The 17,789-nt window shown below is 37.4% G+C and overlaps 1 protein-coding gene across 12 annotated transcripts in view; it reads right to left on the reverse strand.

Moving 5' to 3' along the window:
* LOC140847796 (serine/threonine-protein kinase TAO1-like) overlaps positions 1 to 17,789 on the reverse strand; it is a 324,214-nt gene that overhangs the window by 56,214 nt on the left and 250,211 nt on the right. For 2 of the 12 annotated variants that reach the window (XM_073229143.1, XM_073229141.1), the window contains exon 2: positions 2,787 to 2,969. The exons of the other annotated variants lie outside the window; for them this stretch is intronic. In XM_073229143.1, the coding sequence (XP_073085244.1) occupies positions 2,787 to 2,918 (132 nt within the window). In that variant the 5' untranslated portion in view covers positions 2,919 to 2,969. The remainder of the gene's footprint in view (positions 1 to 2,786; positions 2,970 to 17,789) is intronic. 12 annotated transcript variants of the gene reach the window in all.

The following is a 17,789-nucleotide window of genomic DNA, read 5'->3' on the forward strand; positions in this document are numbered from 1 at the left end:
AAAGAGCACAAAGACTGGGAAAATCTGAATAAAGTGTGTTGTTTAGTTAATAGTTATCAGTGTATCAATGTTGATTTCTTAGTTTTGATAAAGGTTCTGTGGTTATGAGACTTGTAAACTTTAAAGGATCTGGGAGAAGATTATAGGGTAAACTCTATTATTATTGCAAAATCTGCAGCTCTAGTATTACTTTAAAATAGTAATTTAAAGTGACTGTAATTTATTAAAATCCAAACTCATTAGTAATGATGATTACATTAAAATTAAATCAGATTAAAATGAGATTATTTTTGCCTATCACACAGACAAAAAAAACCCAACAGAGAAGTATTTAATGTCCACAGTCATGTTTCTCTGTCCCTTCAAGATTACAAGTTGTGCTTACTTATTATGTCTTCTTCATCTCCTCTAATCTGGAACAATTTCCTCAACTCTTCCTTGTCTTTTATGACACTGGCATTTTTTTGAGACTACACAGCAGTACTTACCTTACTAAATTTGTGTTTGTCTGAAGCTTCTTCAAGATTAGATTCTGGTTATATATCTCTGGCTGAAATACTACATGAGTAATATTGTGTCCTTTTCAGGGTATCATATCTGGATGCATACAATGTCTGTTCATCACTGGTTACAAATTTTCATCACCCACTCAAGGTGTTTGACTGTTTCTTTCCAATGTATATAGTTATAACCACTGTTTCCTACTTTGTATCTAACAAGCAATCTGTGGAGAGATACTTTTAAACTATATAAATATTCTGCTCATCAAACTTTCCCCCTAGTTATAGCAACCACTGAAGATTCTAGCCCCAAACAATCTTTGCAATGATAATTTCAAAATGCTGGTTTTTCCCAACTCTACCATTCCTTTCACATTTATCAGTCAGCATTCTATTATAAAGAAAAGCCCTCCCTTTCTAACTATCTATCCATACTATATCTGTCATGGAAATTAGGAATTCCTATTTTATTCAATGGGTTATAATCAATAGATGTTTATATTGATGCTCAAATTGTTCCAGATATGGCCAGTGGGAGCATCTTCAAGCTGGTTCTAGCATCCTCTTGAAAGGTCCTATTTTTCATTTTAAAAGCATTTTTTAAATTTCTGGTTCAAGTTATTCTAAAGCTTATCTTTTATGATCCTTGTCCCCACAGTAGAATGAACCATTACTGCAAGAGCTCTTGATCCATGTAGTGAGGAATCCAAGATCTGAGTGCTAAGTGTGCTGCTTGCTACTAAGATATCAACGCAACTAGAATCTTACAGAAGAGAGAGCTAGGAAATACATATGTTATGTAATTAGTTCATGTTAATGCCACAAATTCCTATCCAATTCCTATCTAGTCCCACGTGGTTCTTCCTTACATTTGCTAATTTCCTATTTCTATCATTCTGTTCAGTTAGGATCTGAGTCCAAAATGACATCAAAATTATTCACTGCTCAATCTTTTAACACAGTTTCAGAATTGTCACACCCATACCAATATTAAACAAGTTTATGGAGAAGAGTTCAAGATCTGTTTGCAGTTTCTTCTTCCCAACCAGACAGAGGGTATACACTTAAAATACTGTGTACGAAAGTTACTCGTATTAGTTTTGGTTTTTACTCCAATGTGGTTATAGCCCAAATACAGTTGGATTCATTGTTCCTGCTTGCCTATTAGTGACTTCCCCCATACATAATGACAATTTTAACTTTCAAATATACTAAATATTTATTATCAAAAGAGGTAAAACAAGTTATCATTCTATCCTCTTTCTACTTCTTTCTATTCCCCACAATTATCACCATTCTGTATCTTGAATTGTTGGTTGTATGGCATATAACTTGTCTAATTTCATCAAACTATACATTTAATATATCTGTATTTACTGTATATAAATTATACTTAATAAAATAAGTCAACTAAAAAATACTACTGACACACATTGAATGGCTACATGACAGGGATTTTTTTCAACAGGGTTCTCTTATTGGGCCCATTTCTAAGAGGTTATATATTTTTTTCCTTTTTTATTCTATATTTCTCTCCAGAGTATTAAGGAGAACAATGGGAGAAGCTTACATTCAGACAAAACTGTAACACAGAAAAAAGGTTGTTTATGAAATACCTGTTTTCTGAGTGCCTCTTCCCTTATTCTGTGTCCAATCCAGAAATCAAACAAACATAACCTACATCACACACACACATAAAGCATGTGTACACAAAAAGATTCTGCAAGGATGTTTATCTACATGTTAACAGCAGAAAATTGCAGAGGGAGTTTCTACTACCTTATTTTTACCTCTAATTTACAAATGGGAAATAAGTGAAAAGTTCAAACTGTTAAGAATTTGGAACACATTTTCTCTTTTATTCTTAAGGTACCCATTAAAATGAAAAAACTAAATCTGTAATACTACCAAAATATTAAACATCCATACAAAACTTGTTGCTGAGAAAAAAGCATTCTTAATAGGAAGAAATAATGAACGACTAATAATGAAATGTGTGTATGGGACTTTACGTCAGTGTTTTGCAATATTTGATTCAATAACAATGTTAGTCATAAAACTGCTAAAGTAGTGTAAACAACATGGAAATTAAAGCCGAATATCTTTCCCATTTTTTCAATAATCTAAGAAGCCCAATAAATAAAATGATCTCTTTTTATATACACCTAATGCAAGTGACTATAAAATAGACTACTGCCTATGTCTTTTTGTATTACTGATTTTTACTCTGCCAGGACTGGATATTAAATAAATGCTGGTCACTGACATTAAGCACTTAACACTTACAAAGAACACTGCTCCAAAGCCTCCCTGGCCAACTTTTATGAGATTTGTGAAGCGCTTCTCTGGATCTTCTTTGGAGAAGAGTTCTGCAATCTCAGGGTCCTTCAGGCTCTGTGCTTGGATAGTTGACGACATCCTGCTGGGCAATCAGCTGGCTGATTCTAATTTTATGCTGCTCTCCCAACCCTTGGGAAATCGGTATGAATGAAGCCACATTGGCATAAACAATTGTAGAGAAATGAGAAAAGAAAAAAGGAAAAGCAAAAGTGGCTAAGAATAATTAGTGTATCATTTTCTGACTACATATATAAAATTATCTTAGATGTGGAATTTCACTGAAAAAGTGTTGCCTACTAGTGCAGGGGTCTTAAACCCAGCTCATCATCACAATCACCTGTGCTGCTTTTAAAAAAAATTCCCACTATACAAAGTATGTAAGTACATACTATACATACACTTCTAAAGATTAGATAAATCTTTATGTACTGGAAGGCTTTCTGTATCAGTACTTAAAGATTTATCTAACTCTGATGCAATAAGCTCATCAGCAAAAGAGATAATACAGTAGGAAGACCATTAAAAACATGCCCAACAACTCAAAATGTACCCATTATATATTTCTAACAACAGAAAGATTCCCATCTATTAATGACCTTCAAATGCAAGAAAATAGATAATAGATTTAATTCAGTAAGATTTCTTTTCCTTTCAGATACCACATGGCAGTGTTTAATCAACTCTAACACAGACATTCCTAATAAAAATGCAATGGGAGAAAATAATGAATTTAACATAGATAACTGTTTCCTCCATAACCTGATTCATATTAAAATATGGCCTTATCAAATCCGCTTCATTATGTAAGTAGATACACTACAGAATTCCCTGGTGGTTCTGGTATCAGTTCCTTTATATCAGATTACCAAATTTCAAAAATGGCTTCTATAAATGAGAGGCTTCAGAACCTGGTTCTAGAATGACACCGCCTAGATAGGAATCTTGATAACAATTATTTACCAAACTATGAACTTGGGTAACTTCATTTTCCTAGTCTATAAAATGAAAGAAATAACCTACCTCCTAGAGTAGCTGTGAGGGTTAAATGAGTTAATAAATGTTAAGTGCAGACTAGTACTCAGGAACAGTAACCAGTACATTAACTGTTAGTTAACATGTCCTCCTTAAATTTACCAATTAAAACTAAAAACTCCAAAAATTGATTTCATTAAACTCATAAGAGAAAATAAAGCTCTAGCCAGTTTTTTCCAAGCCCAAAGCATATTTTTTAAATTTTTGAATGTTTTTAATGTTATTAATTTCAAAAATTTTTTAAATGACAGAGAATTTTTTAAGCCTGTCTCCCTTTTAGTGAAGTCAACTGAACCAATTATAATGCTTGTTACTAAATATCTAACTACATAAAACACACTTACATATCTTTTGCACTTCCCTAAATTAATACTACATTGCACTAAAAACTCAAATTACTAGTTTGTATTCCTTTTCTAACATTTTCAAGGCAGCACCATATTTTTCACTTTTACCAATCACACTGCTCTGGAAGTTAGTTCCCTGGAACAATGCTTCAATTATAATTGTTCCAACAATATGTGAAAACAGAAAAGTCATATAACTTATCACTCCTAAAATGAGGAGATTGAACTAAATTCTATATAAAGTGTATCTATTCAACTTACACACCTGCGAAAAACAAAAAGCCTTCTATGTACCTAAGACCTTATTTAAGAACTTTGAATTATCAAATTATAGTACCTTTATTACAAGCAGGACTTTAAATAAAATTTTGTAAAAATTTTGAAAAGAGAGAAAAAAACATTACAAAAAATGAATACATCCTTAAAAACTTGTGGGACAGTATCAAATTGTATAAATTTCACATTCAGGTGTTATATAAAGGAAAAGAAAATTTTATTTTTTTAGAAAAAGAATTCTTACTAAAAGCAGAAAAGATTCCAGATTTGACAAAAACATAAATTTAGAGATTGAACATGCTCAGCAAGCCCCAAAAGGAGCAAATTCAAAGAGTTTAGGCCTAATAAGGTCAAAACTAAAAATCAATAACAGTTATGTCTGATAAGTACTAAATATGTCATAATGCTAAAAAGCAAAGATAAGCTAAAATTTCAATGATCACAGAATTCTTATAAAATAAAATGGAGGCTACAGAATGTTCAATACTATCTTTAAAGTGAGGAAAGAAAAGAAATGTCAATCCAGAAGAGAATTCTTTATCTAAGCAAAAGATTTGTGGAATGAATACAAAAATAATAGAGAGAAAGAAACAGAGAGAGACTTAGATGATGGAAAGTTAAGAGAATCTGACCTACATTAAAGGAAATGTAAAATATTAAACAAAAGAAAGCTAAAGGCTATATTAATACCAGACAAAATATACAGAGCTTCAGAGATAGGAAAATTACAAGGAGTAAAGAGAGACATTACATAATGTTAGGAATTCCTTCATCAAATTATAAATGTATACTCATGTGACAAAAGAGCTTCAAATTACACGAGGCAAAAATTGATACAACTGAAAACAGAAAAGTCTGTAACTGGAACACCATCACCACAGACCAACACTACCACAGGTTCTAGTGACATTCTAGTATGCAGACTGGCCACAGAATGTACATTCTTCTCAAGTGTGCATTATGACATACACTGTGAGATCATATACCGGGTCATAAAACTAATCTTAACAAGGGAAAAAAATACAAAACACACAAAATGTTTCTGATAAGAGGGTAGTAAACTTAAAATCAGTAACAAAACAGTTAAAAGAACAGGACCTCAAGTGTGGAAATTAAATACACCTCGAGGTAACCCATGGGTCAATAAAGACATTTCAAGGGCAAAGAGAAAATAACATGAACTGTGTGAAAACAGAAATATAACATGAAATTTACAGGATTCTTACACAGAAATTAAGGCACTAAATCATAGTAGAAAGAAAACTCCAAAGGAAAATCTAAGCTCCCATCTTAGAAATCTAGAAAGAGAAAAGCAAATAAAACCAAAGCTAAATATAGAAGGAAATACTAAAGAACAGAATGGAAATCAATGAAACTAGACAACAAAATCAGTAAAATCAAAAGCTAGTTCTTTGCAGGGAAAAAAAAGTCAATAAAACTGAAATAACTCTGCCAAGCTAACCAAAGAAAACAAGAGCAAATTACCCAAAAGAGGGCAGATCACTTTATTCCTAAAGACATTAAAAGGATAAGGAAATACAATAAACAGCTCTGAACTCATAAATTTGACAAAATAGCTGAAATAGACAAATTACTTGGTAGTGGTACTCATAAAATACCAAAACTCACTCAAGAACACATAGAGAGCTGCCTCTCCCACCCAGATGACAAACTGTAGCGGCTCAGGCTCAGACCTCAAGGAGGCACCGGCCTCCACTGCCTCAGCCCCTGCAGCACAGCCCTCAGTGCACTGCTGCCAAAAAGAACAAGGCAGAGTGACAGTACGGGTGTTGGGGCTGGAGGCGCAGCAGGGTCCATGGCACGCTCGGCATCGCAGGCTGGAGAGCTGACTGAGCTGAGCAGGGAAGCGGTCACTGGGAGGTGCGGCATCCTCAGAGGGGGCCATGTCTAACGGCGTTTACCCGATGCTCAACACTGCCCATGGAGCAGTGAGGCTGACGGTGTTCAGCACACCTCTAGTGGACTTCCTGATTGCAGCTGGAGGCTTCCACATCTCTATTCCCAGATGTAATGACTGGATACTGCCTGAACCATACTGGCTTTGAGGTCTTGAAAACACATGGAATTCAGCTCATCTCCCTAGCTGCCCATAAATTCATCTCAGATATTGCCCATGATGCTCTGCCGCACCACAAAATGAAGGGAGTACACTTAACCATGGAGGAGTTGACCCCTGCACTCAGTGAGTATGACATCAGTGTAAAGAAGCCACAGTACTGACAGGATTGGTTTGCAGATGGCAGCGTGAGAGGTGAGACAGAGGCCTCCCCCCAAAATCACATATAGTATGAAAATATAATTAACACAACTAATCCTGAAAGAGGAACAGGAAAGAAGGATCTCTAGGAATGAAAGAGTATTGAGAGAACTGTGTGACCAATCCAAATGGAACAACATTCGTATTAGAGGGATACCAGAAGAAGAAGAGAGTGTAAAAGGCAAAGTGTCTTTGAGGAGGTAATTGCTGAAAACTTCCCCTACCTGGGGAAGGAGATAGTACCTCAGGCCGTGGAGGTGCACAGATCTCTGAACACAAGGGACCCAAGGAAGACCACACCAAAACATATACTAATTACAATGGCAATGATCAAGGAAAAGGACAGACTATTAAAAGCAGCCAGAGAGAGTAAACAGATCACACACAAAGGAAAGCCCATCAGGCTATCATTAGCCTTCCCAGCAGAAACATTACAGGCCAGAAGGGAGTGGCATGATATACTTAATTGAATGAAGCAGAAGGGCCTCGAACCAAGAATACTCTACCTGGCAAAGTTATCATTTAAATTTGAAGGAGGGCTTAAACAATTTCCAGATAAGCAAAAGCTGAGAGAATTTACCTCCCACAAACCATCTCTACAGTGTTTTCTGGAGGGACTCCTATAGATGGAAGTGTTCCTAAGGTTAAATAGCTGTCACCAGAGGTAATAAAAATGCACAGAGAAAGAGTACAGAATGCAACACCCAATATATAAAGAATGGAGGAGGAAGAAAAGGAGAGAGAAAAAAAGAACCTTTAGCTTGTGTGTGTAATAGCATACTAAGTGAGGTAAATTAGACTCTTAGATAGTAAGGATGTTACCCGTGAACATTTGGTCGCCACGAATCTAAAGCCTGCAATAGCAATAAGTACATACCTATCCATAATCACCCTAAATGTAAATGGTCTGAATGCACCTATACAAACATGACTCAGAAATGACATGATCATATTGAAAATGGCCAGAATAAAATCCCAAATTTATTACACATGCTAAAACAAACAACACACACATACACATGCCATTGGAGACTGTGACAAATTCTCAAGGAAAAGAAAGGACAGATGCCTATTTTGAGATGCCTCATGTTGTAATTATCACATAAAGACTTTAAATCAGCTATTATAACCATATTAAATGTGGTAGTGCCTAACACTCTTAAAAATTGGAAAGACTAAACTTCTGGCAGAAAAATAAAAACTATAAAAAAAGATCCATGTTGAGAAATTTAGAACTGAAAAATATAATTACAAAAATTACAAAAGACATTGCATGGGCTCAACCACTGAACAGAGATGATAGAAGGGTGTGTAAACTTGAAGATAACAGAGCAGCAGAAATTATCTACACTGAAGAAAAGACAGGAAAAAACATTGGAACAAATGAATAGATCCTTAGAAACTTGTGGGACAGTATCAAATTGTCTAAATTTCACATTATAGGTGTTGTATAAAAGAGAAGAAAATCTTACTTTTTAGATAAAACAATTCTTACTAAGAGCAGAAAAGATCTCAGCTTTGACAAAAACATAAATTTAGAGATTCAAGATGCTCAGCAAGCCCCAAACAGAGCAAATTCAAAGAGGTTAGGCCCGATAAGGCATAAACTCAAAATCAGTAACAAACAGTTAGGCCTGATAAGCCTGAACATGTCGTAATGCTAAAAAGCAAAGATAAACTAAAATTTGAATGATCAGAGAATTCTCATAAAGTACAATGGAGGCCACAGAATGTTCAATAGTATCTTTAAAGTGAGGAAAGAAAAGAACTGCCAACCCAGAAGAGAATCCTTTAACTAAGCAAAAGTTTTGTGGAATGAATGCAAAAATAATAGAGAGGGAGGGAGAGAGAGACAGAGAGAGAGAGAGAGAGAGAGAGAGAGAGAGAGAGAGAGAGACTTAGATGATGGTAAGCTAAGAGAATCTGACCTCCATTAAGGGAAATGTAAAATATTAAACAAAAGGAAGCTAAAGGCTATATATTACTACCACACAAAATATTCAGAGCTTCAGAGCTAGGAAAATTACAAGGAGCAAAAAGGGACATTACATAATGTTACGATTCCATTCATCAAATTCTAAATGTATACTCACCTGACAAAAGAGCTTCAAATTACACGAAGCAAAAATTGACACAACTGAAAAGAGAAAAGTCTGTAAATGGAACACCACCACCATAGACCAACACTACCAACCAACAGGTCCTAATGACATTCCAGTATGTGGCCTGGCCACAGAATGTACAGTCTTCTCAAGTGTGCATTATGACATACACTGTGAGATCACATACTGGGTCATAAAACTAATCTTAACAAGTGAAGAAATTTCAATTCATACAAAACGTTTTCTGATAAGAGGGTAATAAACTTAAAATCAGTAACAAAACAGTTAAAAGAACAGGACCTCAAGTGTGGAAATTAAATACACCTCGAGGTAACCCATGGGTCAATAAAGACATTTCAAGGGCAAAGAGAAAATAACATGAACTGTGTGAAAACAGAAATATAACATGAAATTTACAGGATTCTTACACAGAAATTAAGGCACTAAATCATAGTAGAAAGAAAACTCCAAAGGAAAATCTAAGCTCCCATCTTAGAAATCTAGAAAGAGAAAAGCAAATAAAACCAAAGCTAAATATAGAAGGAAATACTAAAGAACAGAATGGAAATCAATGAAACTAGACAACAAAATCAGTAAAATCAAAAGCTAGTTCTTTGCAGGGAAAAAAAAGTCAATAAAACTGAAATAACTCTGCCAAGCTAACCAAAGAAAACAAGAGCAAATTACCCAAAAGAGGGCAGATCACTTTATTCCTAAAGACATTAAAAGGATAAGGAAATACAATAAACAGCTCTGAACTCATAAATTTGACAAAATAGCTGAAATAGACAAATTACTTGGTAGTGGTACTCATAAAATACCAAAACTCACTCAAGAACACATAGAGAGCTGCCTCTCCCACCCAGATGACAAACTGTAGCGGCTCAGGCTCAGACCTCAAGGAGGCACCGGCCTCCACTGCCTCAGCCCCTGCAGCACAGCCCTCAGTGCACTGCTGCCAAAAAGAACAAGGCAGAGTGACAGTACGGGTGTTGGGGCTGGAGGCGCAGCAGGGTCCATGGCACGCTCGGCATCGCAGGCTGGAGAGCTGACTGAGCTGAGCAGGGAAGCGGTCACTGGGAGGTGCGGCATCCTCAGAGGGGGCCATGTCTAACGGCGTTTACCCGATGCTCAACACTGCCCATGGAGCAGTGAGGCTGACGGTGTTCAGCACACCTCTAGTGGACTTCCTGATTGCAGCTGGAGGCTTCCACATCTCTATTCCCAGATGTAATGACTGGATACTGCCTGAACCATACTGGCTTTGAGGTCTTGAAAACACATGGAATTCAGCTCATCTCCCTAGCTGCCCATAAATTCATCTCAGATATTGCCCATGATGCTCTGCCGCACCACAAAATGAAGGGAGTACACTTAACCATGGAGGAGTTGACCCCTGCACTCAGTGAGTATGACATCAGTGTAAAGAAGCCACAGTACTGACAGGATTGGTTTGCAGATGGCAGCGTGAGAGGTGAGACAGAGGCCTCCCCCCAAAATCACATATAGTATGAAAATATAATTAACACAACTAATCCTGAAAGAGGAACAGGAAAGAAGGATCTCTAGGAATGAAAGAGTATTGAGAGAACTGTGTGACCAATCCAAATGGAACAACATTCGTATTAGAGGGATACCAGAAGAAGAAGAGAGTGTAAAAGGCAAAGTGTCTTTGAGGAGGTAATTGCTGAAAACTTCCCCTACCTGGGGAAGGAGATAGTACCTCAGGCCGTGGAGGTGCACAGATCTCTGAACACAAGGGACCCAAGGAAGACCACACCAAAACATATACTAATTACAATGGCAATGATCAAGGAAAAGGACAGACTATTAAAAGCAGCCAGAGAGAGTAAACAGATCACACACAAAGGAAAGCCCATCAGGCTATCATTAGCCTTCCCAGCAGAAACATTACAGGCCAGAAGGGAGTGGCATGATATACTTAATTGAATGAAGCAGAAGGGCCTCGAACCAAGAATACTCTACCTGGCAAAGTTATCATTTAAATTTGAAGGAGGGCTTAAACAATTTCCAGATAAGCAAAAGCTGAGAGAATTTACCTCCCACAAACCATCTCTACAGTGTTTTCTGGAGGGACTCCTATAGATGGAAGTGTTCCTAAGGTTAAATAGCTGTCACCAGAGGTAATAAAAATGCACAGAGAAAGAGTACAGAATGCAACACCCAATATATAAAGAATGGAGGAGGAAGAAAAGGAGAGAGAAAAAAAGAACCTTTAGCTTGTGTGTGTAATAGCATACTAAGTGAGGTAAATTAGACTCTTAGATAGTAAGGATGTTACCCGTGAACATTTGGTCGCCACGAATCTAAAGCCTGCAATAGCAATAAGTACATACCTATCCATAATCACCCTAAATGTAAATGGTCTGAATGCACCTATACAAACATGACTCAGAAATGACATGATCATATTGAAAATGGCCAGAATAAAATCCCAAATTTATTACACATGCTAAAACAAACAACACACACATACACATGCCATTGGAGACTGTGACAAATTCTCAAGGAAAAGAAAGGACAGATGCCTATTTTGAGATGCCTCATGTTGTAATTATCACATAAAGACTTTAAATCAGCTATTATAACCATATTAAATGTGGTAGTGCCTAACACTCTTAAAAATTGGAAAGACTAAACTTCTGGCAGAAAAATAAAAACTATAAAAAAAGATCCATGTTGAGAAATTTAGAACTGAAAAATATAATTACAAAAATTACAAAAGACATTGCATGGGCTCAACCACTGAACAGAGATGATAGAAGGGTGTGTAAACTTGAAGATAACAGAGCAGCAGAAATTATCTACACTGAAGAAAAGACAGGAAAAAACATTGGAACAAATGAATAGATCCTTAGAAACTTGTGGGACAGTATCAAATTGTCTAAATTTCACATTATAGGTGTTGTATAAAAGAGAAGAAAATCTTACTTTTTAGATAAAACAATTCTTACTAAGAGCAGAAAAGATCTCAGCTTTGACAAAAACATAAATTTAGAGATTCAAGATGCTCAGCAAGCCCCAAACAGAGCAAATTCAAAGAGGTTAGGCCCGATAAGGCATAAACTCAAAATCAGTAACAAACAGTTAGGCCTGATAAGCCTGAACATGTCGTAATGCTAAAAAGCAAAGATAAACTAAAATTTGAATGATCAGAGAATTCTCATAAAGTACAATGGAGGCCACAGAATGTTCAATAGTATCTTTAAAGTGAGGAAAGAAAAGAACTGCCAACCCAGAAGAGAATCCTTTAACTAAGCAAAAGTTTTGTGGAATGAATGCAAAAATAATAGAGAGGGAGGGAGAGAGAGACAGAGAGAGAGAGAGAGAGAGAGAGAGAGAGAGAGAGAGAGACTTAGATGATGGTAAGCTAAGAGAATCTGACCTCCATTAAGGGAAATGTAAAATATTAAACAAAAGGAAGCTAAAGGCTATATATTACTACCACACAAAATATTCAGAGCTTCAGAGCTAGGAAAATTACAAGGAGCAAAAAGGGACATTACATAATGTTACGATTCCATTCATCAAATTCTAAATGTATACTCACCTGACAAAAGAGCTTCAAATTACACGAAGCAAAAATTGACACAACTGAAAAGAGAAAAGTCTGTAAATGGAACACCACCACCATAGACCAACACTACCAACCAACAGGTCCTAATGACATTCCAGTATGTGGCCTGGCCACAGAATGTACAGTCTTCTCAAGTGTGCATTATGACATACACTGTGAGATCACATACTGGGTCATAAAACTAATCTTAACAAGTGAAGAAATTTCAATTCATACAAAACGTTTTCTGATAAGAGGGTAATAAACTTAAAATCAGTAACAAAACAGTTAAAAGAACAGGACCTCAAGTGTGGAAATTAAATACACCTCGAGGTAACCCATGGGTCAATAAAGACATTTCAAGGGCAAAGAGAAAATAACATGAATTGTGTGAAAACAGAAATATAACATGAAATTTACAGGATTCTTACACAGAAATTAAGGCACTAAATCATAGTAGAAAGAAAACTCCAAAGGAAAATCTAAGCTCCCATCTTAGAAATCTAGAAAGAGAAAAGCAAATAAAACCAAAGCTAAATATAGAAGGAAATACTAAAGAACAGAATGGAAATCAATGAAACTAGACAACAAAATCAGTAAAATCAAAAGCTAGTTCTTTGCAGGGAAAAAAAAGTCAATAAAACTGAAATAACTCTGCCAAGCTAACCAAAGAAAACAAGAGCAAATTACCCAAAAGAGGGCAGATCACTTTATTCCTAAAGACATTAAAAGGATAAGGAAATACAATAAACAGCTCTGAACTCATAAATTTGACAAAATAGCTGAAATAGACAAATTACTTGGTAGTGGTACTCATAAAATACCAAAACTCACTCAAGAACACATAGAGAGCTGCCTCTCCCACCCAGATGACAAACTGTAGCGGCTCAGGCTCAGACCTCAAGGAGGCACCGGCCTCCACTGCCTCAGCCCCTGCAGCACAGCCCTCAGTGCACTGCTGCCAAAAAGAACAAGGCAGAGTGACAGTACGGGTGTTGGGGCTGGAGGCGCAGCAGGGTCCATGGCACGCTCGGCATCGCAGGCTGGAGAGCTGACTGAGCTGAGCAGGGAAGCGGTCACTGGGAGGTGCGGCATCCTCAGAGGGGGCCATGTCTAACGGCGTTTACCCGATGCTCAACACTGCCCATGGAGCAGTGAGGCTGACGGTGTTCAGCACACCTCTAGTGGACTTCCTGATTGCAGCTGGAGGCTTCCACATCTCTATTCCCAGATGTAATGACTGGATACTGCCTGAACCATACTGGCTTTGAGGTCTTGAAAACACATGGAATTCAGCTCATCTCCCTAGCTGCCCATAAATTCATCTCAGATATTGCCCATGATGCTCTGCCGCACCACAAAATGAAGGGAGTACACTTAACCATGGAGGAGTTGACCCCTGCACTCAGTGAGTATGACATCAGTGTAAAGAAGCCACAGTACTGACAGGATTGGTTTGCAGATGGCAGCGTGAGAGGTGAGACAGAGGCCTCCCCCCAAAATCACATATAGTATGAAAATATAATTAACACAACTAATCCTGAAAGAGGAACAGGAAAGAAGGATCTCTAGGAATGAAAGAGTATTGAGAGAACTGTGTGACCAATCCAAATGGAACAACATTCGTATTAGAGGGATACCAGAAGAAGAAGAGAGTGTAAAAGGCAAAGTGTCTTTGAGGAGGTAATTGCTGAAAACTTCCCCTACCTGGGGAAGGAGATAGTACCTCAGGCCGTGGAGGTGCACAGATCTCTGAACACAAGGGACCCAAGGAAGACCACACCAAAACATATACTAATTACAATGGCAATGATCAAGGAAAAGGACAGACTATTAAAAGCAGCCAGAGAGAGTAAACAGATCACACACAAAGGAAAGCCCATCAGGCTATCATTAGCCTTCCCAGCAGAAACATTACAGGCCAGAAGGGAGTGGCATGATATACTTAATTGAATGAAGCAGAAGGGCCTCGAACCAAGAATACTCTACCTGGCAAAGTTATCATTTAAATTTGAAGGAGGGCTTAAACAATTTCCAGATAAGCAAAAGCTGAGAGAATTTACCTCCCACAAACCATCTCTACAGTGTTTTCTGGAGGGACTCCTATAGATGGAAGTGTTCCTAAGGTTAAATAGCTGTCACCAGAGGTAATAAAAATGCACAGAGAAAGAGTACAGAATGCAACACCCAATATATAAAGAATGGAGGAGGAAGAAAAGGAGAGAGAAAAAAAGAACCTTTAGCTTGTGTGTGTAATAGCATACTAAGTGAGGTAAATTAGACTCTTAGATAGTAAGGATGTTACCCGTGAACATTTGGTCGCCACGAATCTAAAGCCTGCAATAGCAATAAGTACATACCTATCCATAATCACCCTAAATGTAAATGGTCTGAATGCACCTATACAAACATGACTCAGAAATGACATGATCATATTGAAAATGGCCAGAATAAAATCCCAAATTTATTACACATGCTAAAACAAACAACACACACATACACATGCCATTGGAGACTGTGACAAATTCTCAAGGAAAAGAAAGGACAGATGCCTATTTTGAGATGCCTCATGTTGTAATTATCACATAAAGACTTTAAATCAGCTATTATAACCATATTAAATGTGGTAGTGCCTAACACTCTTAAAAATTGGAAAGACTAAACTTCTGGCAGAAAAATAAAAACTATAAAAAAAGATCCATGTTGAGAAATTTAGAACTGAAAAATATAATTACAAAAATTACAAAAGACATTGCATGGGCTCAACCACTGAACAGAGATGATAGAAGGGTGTGTAAACTTGAAGATAACAGAGCAGCAGAAATTATCTACACTGAAGAAAAGACAGGAAAAAACATTGGAACAAATGAATAGATCCTTAGAAACTTGTGGGACAGTATCAAATTGTCTAAATTTCACATTATAGGTGTTGTATAAAAGAGAAGAAAATCTTACTTTTTAGATAAAACAATTCTTACTAAGAGCAGAAAAGATCTCAGCTTTGACAAAAACATAAATTTAGAGATTCAAGATGCTCAGCAAGCCCCAAACAGAGCAAATTCAAAGAGGTTAGGCCCGATAAGGCATAAACTCAAAATCAGTAACAAACAGTTAGGCCTGATAAGCCTGAACATGTCGTAATGCTAAAAAGCAAAGATAAACTAAAATTTGAATGATCAGAGAATTCTCATAAAGTACAATGGAGGCCACAGAATGTTCAATAGTATCTTTAAAGTGAGGAAAGAAAAGAACTGCCAACCCAGAAGAGAATCCTTTAACTAAGCAAAAGTTTTGTGGAATGAATGCAAAAATAATAGAGAGGGGAGAGAGAGAGAGAGAGAGAGAGAGAAAGAGAGAGAGAGAGAGAGAGAGAGAGAGAGAGAGACTTAGATGATGGTAAGCTAAGAGAATCTGACCTCCATTAAGGGAAATGTAAAATATTAAACAAAAGGAAGCTAAAGGCTATATATTACTACCACACAAAATATTCAGAGCTTCAGAGCTAGGAAAATTACAAGGAGCAAAAAGGGACATTACATAATGTTACGATTCCATTCATCAAATTCTAAATGTATACTCACCTGACAAAAGAGCTTCAAATTACACGAAGCAAAAATTGACACAACTGAAAAGAGAAAAGTCTGTAAATGGAACACCACCACCATAGACCAACACTACCAACCAACAGGTCCTAATGACATTCCAGTATGTGGCCTGGCCACAGAATGTACAGTCTTCTCAAGTGTGCATTATGACATACACTGTGAGATCACATACTGGGTCATAAAACTAATCTTAACAAGTGAAGAAATTTCAATTCATACAAAACGTTTTCTGATAAGAGGGTAATAAACTTAAAATCAGTAACAAAACAGTTAAAAGAACAGGACCTCAAGTGTGGAAATTAAATACACCTCGAGGTAACCCATGGGTCAATAAAGACATTTCAAGGGCAAAGAGAAAATAACACGAACTGTGTGAAAACAGAAATATAACATGAAATTTACAGGATTCTTACACAGAAATTAAGGCACTAAATCATAGTAGAAAGAAAACTCCAAAGGAAAATCTAAGCTCCCATCTTAGAAATCTAGAAAGAGAAAAGCAAATAAAACCAAAGCTAAATATAGAAGGAAATACTAAAGAACAGAATGGAAATCAATGAAACTAGACAACAAAATCAGTAAAATCAAAAGCTAGTTCTTTGCAGGGAAAAAAAAGTCAATAAAACTGAAATAACTCTGCCAAGCTAACCAAAGAAAACAAGAGCAAATTACCCAAAAGAGGGCAGATCACTTTATTCCTAAAGACATTAAAAGGATAAGGAAATACAATAAACAGCTCTGAACTCATAAATTTGACAAAATAGCTGAAATAGACAAATTACTTGGTAGTGGTACTCATAAAACACCAAAACTCACTCAAGAACACATAGAGAGCTGCCTCTCCCACCCAGATGACAAACTGTAGCGGCTCAGGCTCAGACCTCAAGGAGGCACCGGCCTCCACTGCCTCAGCCCCTGCAGCACAGCCCTCAGTGCACTGCTGCCAAAAAGAACAAGGCAGAGTGACAGTACGGGTGTTGGGGCTGGAGGCGCAGCAGGGTCCATGGCACGCTCGGCATCGCAGGCTGGAGAGCTGACTGAGCTGAGCAGGGAAGCGGTCACTGGGAGGTGCGGCATCCTCAGAGGGGGCCATGTCTAACGGCGTTTACCCGATGCTCAACACTGCCCATGGAGCAGTGAGGCTGACGGTGTTCAGCACACCTCTAGTGGACTTCCTGATTGCAGCTGGAGGCTTCCACATCTCTATTCCCAGATGTAATGACTGGATACTGCCTGAACCATACTGGCTTTGAGGTCTCGAAAACACATGGAATTCAGCTCATCTCCCTAGCTGCCCATAAATTCATCTCAGATATTGCCCATGATGCTCTGCCGCACCACAAAATGAAGGGAGTACACTTAACCATGGAGGAGTTGACCCCTGCACTCAGTGAGTATGACATCAGTGTAAAGAAGCCACAGTACTGACAGGATTGGTTTGCAGATGGCAGCGTGAGAGGTGAGACAGAGGCCTCCCCCCAAAATCACATATAGTATGAAAATATAATTAACACAACTAATCCTGAAAGAGGAACAGGAAAGAAGGATCTCTAGGAATGAAAGAGTATTGAGAGAACTGTGTGACCAATCCAAATGGAACAACATTCGTATTAGAGGGATACCAGAAGAAGAAGAGAGTGTAAAAGGCAAAGTGTCTTTGAGGAGGTAATTGCTGAAAACTTCCCCTACCTGGGGAAGGAGATAGTACCTCAGGCCGTGGAGGTGCACAGAT

This window comes from Manis javanica, chromosome 2 (assembly GCF_040802235.1).
Source record: "Manis javanica isolate MJ-LG chromosome 2, MJ_LKY, whole genome shotgun sequence".
NCBI classification, from domain to species: Eukaryota; Metazoa; Chordata; class Mammalia; order Pholidota; family Manidae; genus Manis; species Manis javanica.